Source organism: Paramisgurnus dabryanus, chromosome 7, assembly GCF_030506205.2.
Source record: "Paramisgurnus dabryanus chromosome 7, PD_genome_1.1, whole genome shotgun sequence".
NCBI lineage: Eukaryota > Metazoa > Chordata > Actinopteri > Cypriniformes > Cobitidae > Paramisgurnus > Paramisgurnus dabryanus.
The window spans coordinates 45437966-45442796 of record NC_133343.1 but is presented as its reverse complement, the minus strand read 5'-3'; the positions used below and the strand labels follow the sequence as shown (position 1 = coordinate 45442796).

General features: G+C 35.4%; 1 protein-coding gene across 1 annotated transcript; it reads right to left on the bottom strand.

Moving 5' to 3' along the window:
* Positions 1 to 746: 746 nt before the first annotated feature.
* Positions 747 to 3067, bottom strand: LOC135751936 (uncharacterized). The gene is made up of 9 exons (XM_065270209.2): positions 2865 to 3067; positions 2696 to 2755; positions 2571 to 2603; positions 2364 to 2429; positions 2195 to 2260; positions 1985 to 2044; positions 1734 to 1904; positions 1584 to 1655; positions 747 to 1501 (listed from the first exon to the last, which is right to left on the bottom strand). The coding sequence occupies exons 1-9, from the start codon at positions 2881 to 2883 to the stop codon at positions 978 to 980; spliced, it is 1071 nt and encodes a 356-aa protein (XP_065126281.2). The 5' UTR covers positions 2884 to 3067; the 3' UTR covers positions 747 to 977.
* Positions 3068 to 4831: the final 1764 nt, after the last annotated feature.

Here is a 4831-nt window from a genome sequence, read left to right as displayed (position 1 = left end):
GGTCAAGGTTGTTTTGCAAATACTTAGATTTAACATTTAGGCATCGATCCTTAGTGTCAGTTCAGGCAGAACAACTTTTGTCATACACATTTGTTTAAAGATTAAGATAAACAGCTTGTGTTTAAAATACGCCAACAAACCTTTGCATACTATTAAACATTCAGACTTGTGATGTGTTTAGATTTGTGTGTAAGAAACATTACAGCTTACTGTTTTTAAAAATCAGGACCCTTATAAAATTATGTTAAAGTTCAAAACTTTTGCGTTGTTTCTCTGCATTCATATAATTTCCAAACAAACAAAAGTAATTGTCACACCCCCACATGATCATGGGAGACACTTAAAAGTAAAATGCTTCATCATTTTGTAAATGTTAAAACGGTGTCATGTTCTGAAGTTTTCTATAAAAATCTAGACCGAAACCGCCCAAACATGTTTAAAACGAAGTAAAACAGTTTGCACATTCTAAAATGTTGGTACGGTTGATGTGAACGACATAAATTGATGACTTTAAGTCTTTGAATCCATAGGTTTTGAATGTAAATGTATGTTTTGTGAATGCATAGCATGCACGCAACCAACACTTTAAACATTGTGGTGTATTCTGTGGATAGACCCCTGGTCATGAATATCTTAACATTCGTTACTTTGGAAATATTCTTGATATATCAGAGAATGGTTTGGTACAGCAAGCCACAATAATTAAACAAATGCGTAATCATCTTAAGAAGATATTTGCGGGGGTTTTTATTAATGTTTTCAAACATTATATCACAAATAACAAGCAATAGTTCAGATAATAAAAAAATCAGTAAAAAACAATAATAATAATAATATTGAGTATAAGAAACACCAACAAGGTATCAAAAAACATGTATAAACCGGATTATATAAACATTGAAAATTTTCCCCGTTGTATCTGGTATTGAGAACACTCAACGGTATAAGTTTAAAACTGCAGAAAACGGCTTTGTCACTTACAAAGTCGGGTTTTTTAACAGAGTGATAATTTCGGCGATTAACCCCAACAGTTTTCTTCGCTCTGTATCCTGGATTGCAAAACCATCGACTACAAACTGCTTAAACTGTGCATAATCGTGCCATACATAATGCAAAAAGTCTTTGAGCTCTTCTGGAGTCACTTCATTTCCTGTGCTGTCCGTGACCTGTTCATCAGTCACAAGTTCGTTTCTATAGGCCTGTTGATTACCAGGCAGTGGCTCCGGGTCCTGTTCGGAATCCACGATTCTTTGAACATCGAGGTTCTGGGTCAAAACATATGGGAACAATTCTGTATCCTCAGAATTGTTGTCTTCTTGGTTTATGTGATTCACCCCTAACTCTGGGGTCTGTTCGGAAGCCACAGGTGTTTCTTGTACATTCATGGACGCTGATAGTGATTGCACCGGTGTATGTAGTTCAAAATCACAAGCGTCCCATGCGATAATCAGATCCTCATCCCAATCTACAAAGCTCTCTACTATGTCATGTGTGTTCGACCCTGCAATTAGATAAACTCTGTTATTAAAAATAACAAAATAAAAAACTTTTTGTTTAAAACATCTCTAATGCTGTATAAACACCTTGACCAGATGTTCTAGCGTCAGACTCCAATGGTCCTACATTATCGCTCGCGATGACTCTGTCATTCAAAACTGTAAACAGATGACTATGTTATTAAATATCACTTTAAAATAAAACAATATGTTTAAAGACCGTTTCTAGATACGTACCGGGGGACACACTCCGAACCATTCGTTGTCTCTTTGCATCAGTATTTCGTAAAGTTGTATGCGGGCCCCTTGGTGTGTGAATCTCGGCCTGAATGGATCTCTGTCTTTTGTGTGATCCATGGCCACGCAGTGTTGTGTGGGGTATATTATCCACCAGGATAGACAAATCCGCTGCAATAGCATAGCACAGTTGTTTATCTTATAAATAATTAACTTTAATGTAACTCGTCAGTAAAATCACCTTTACGTACAGAGTGGTTTGCGTATCCCAGATCTACCATCGTTGTGTCGAGTAGCCGTAGCACAGATCCCTGTGAACGATAGACCTTTGGATCGTAAGCGCTGTGGCATCATTTACACACACGTGCACACACACACGCACACACGCACACTCACACGCACACACACACACACACACACACACACACACACACACACACACACACACACGTACGTCTTACCGTTCTCGTTATTTCTTAGAAACCCTGATGTATTGGGTATGCTATCCAGGAGGTTAGACAAATTCGCTACAATGACGACAGATTTGTTTTTTAGTAATTTTGAAAACAGACCAAAATGTTGTAACAAACAAAGCAAAAACAAAAAAAAAAGTAAAACACAAATACGTACCGAGTGTGTGGAGACCTGCAACTCCCCACACCACATCTCGATCAGATGATCTAATGTTGTTATGCACTGTGAAAATAGTTGTGGGGTGATCGTAAAATATTTTGTAACCAACATCCACACACACACACACACACACACACACACACACACACACACACACACACACACACACACACACACACACACACACACAGATAAACAACTTACAGTTTTCATCATTAACCGTGGGGTTCCCCAATCCTGTAGGAAATAGAGTGTTATAGATTTAATCATTTATTTATTTTATGTAAGTGGATCGTTTAAAATTATATGTAGAAAACGTTAAAACATACCTGTATTTAAAGCACAAATTTCATCCGCAACATTAGCGTAGTCGGTGTCGTTCAGGGCTCCTATAACAATAACCCCGATATGTTATCCGATCCTTTGTAGGGTTTTTTTTTTTTTTTTTGTAACACACAACATATTTGAAAAACAATACAAACTTTTAAACACACTCACCAGTAAGGTATGTCTCCATTTCTTTTCTAGACTCTTTAACGCAGACTTTCTCGCTGTAAGTTTCAATCACTAGTTTTCAGGGGTGTTAAAATACATTCTGAGTGGTGCCTTACTTTATACGAAACTGTTAAAGACGAGAGATCTGGTTTGTGTCAACTGATAACAGCTTGTAAGCATAATTGATTCTTGATTGTCTGTAGAGGAACTTATGATGTTACAAACGAACCTTAAAAGACCGCATAATACGCATGGTTGAATATATTGCTTTAGAGCTTCATATAAAAACATGTGGGTAATTAACCTCAATGCATGTCTCTGCTGTGTTCTAACTAGTTTCAATGTAATGAAACCACCTGCCATTGTATCAGTGAGACGAATATCATGAATTATTTGTACCATTAGGGACCAGCCAGATAAACACCTGGTTTTCACCACAACATATGTAATCATATATAAACATAAATACACATACACACGTACGATTTTAGTATTCACATTGTATACAAACCACAAGATAGGGTGGAATGTTTTAAGCTTCAAAAAAGTTTTGTTTTTAAAAAACCCCACAGATATAAGTACGCATCAGCCTAAGTTTTCTGACAACTTTGTTGTACATAATCACATTTTTTAATCAGAGACTTGGTTAAAGAAAGTCCCAAATCTAAAATAAAATCCCTATTATACCGGAGCGGACAGAATTACATTTTGTTGTGTAATAAACACATATTCACAGTTGATTTTAAGATGTCATTAATTTAAAACAAACTCAGAAAATGATATGAAAGTGTTTTTAATCGTTTAAAAGTTTCTTAACGGTGGATATGAACACTCATCCGCGTATGTTCTCTATTGTAAACGCCGGAGCGCGATCTAATGGTGTGATCAGAATACTATGTCTGAAAAGATTAAACTTTTATTTAGTTTAAAATAAATAGCCTTTAGTCTAAAGAATGTGTTATTGGTGTCCCCGGTGGTTTTGGCCCTGTTCATAGCTATACCACTGCTGAATATTTCATTAAATAATTTGTTACAAACAAATGCTTTATTTTTGACAGAGTGACCATATTACATTTTACCATTACAGTTTTAAAAGACTCTACCTAGATTACAAACTGACCCTGCTGTGAAATATCTATCACATACGGTCATAAGTTCAGCATCAGAAACTTTGAGGCTGTTCAGTAAAATATAGCTTATAGTTAAATAGATAATAGTACATTTAAGGTTAACCAGTTACAACTAAAATATTTATTCTTGCGTGACTTTAAAGAAGTCTCTTGCCAATACAAACGTATATATCAAACTATATTTGTCATACACGCAGTCAATTGACATAAAATCTAAAATAATATTTTATTTTTGTCAGAGCAGACAATGTAAGACTCTTTGTATAATATACACATTTTCACACATGGTTTTAAGAATCATTTAATTAAAAATGATGGATGAACACGTCTTTAATCTTTTAAAAGTTTCTTAACGTCAGATATAAGGTCTCTGTCACCATCGGTGCACGTATACACATGTCTTAATCATAGACATGATTAAAGAATCCTCTAAATCTAAAATAAACTCCTATTTTGCCATAGTGGACAGAATTACATTTATTAACTTTAATTTAAAACGGCATATATGAACACTCACCCCGGCGCTTTGTCAGGCACCGCCGGATTTTTAATACGCGTGAAACTATAGAGCAGGTCATGAAAAGATTCACGGAACTCATGAATCGTTTAAATTGTATTTAGTTTAGACTTTCGTCTAAAGATTATAGTATTGCCGGCTCCGAAGGTTATGGCTCAGATCATTGCTTAAACTATACACGTATACGGAATATTTCATTAAATAACTTGTGATGTTACAAACCAATGTTTTAATCGTAGCCTTGTTCATGATTTGTCTAAATCTAAAATAAACATTTACTTTTTTTTTGACACCGTAATGGGGGATTGTTTTACCAACATTGA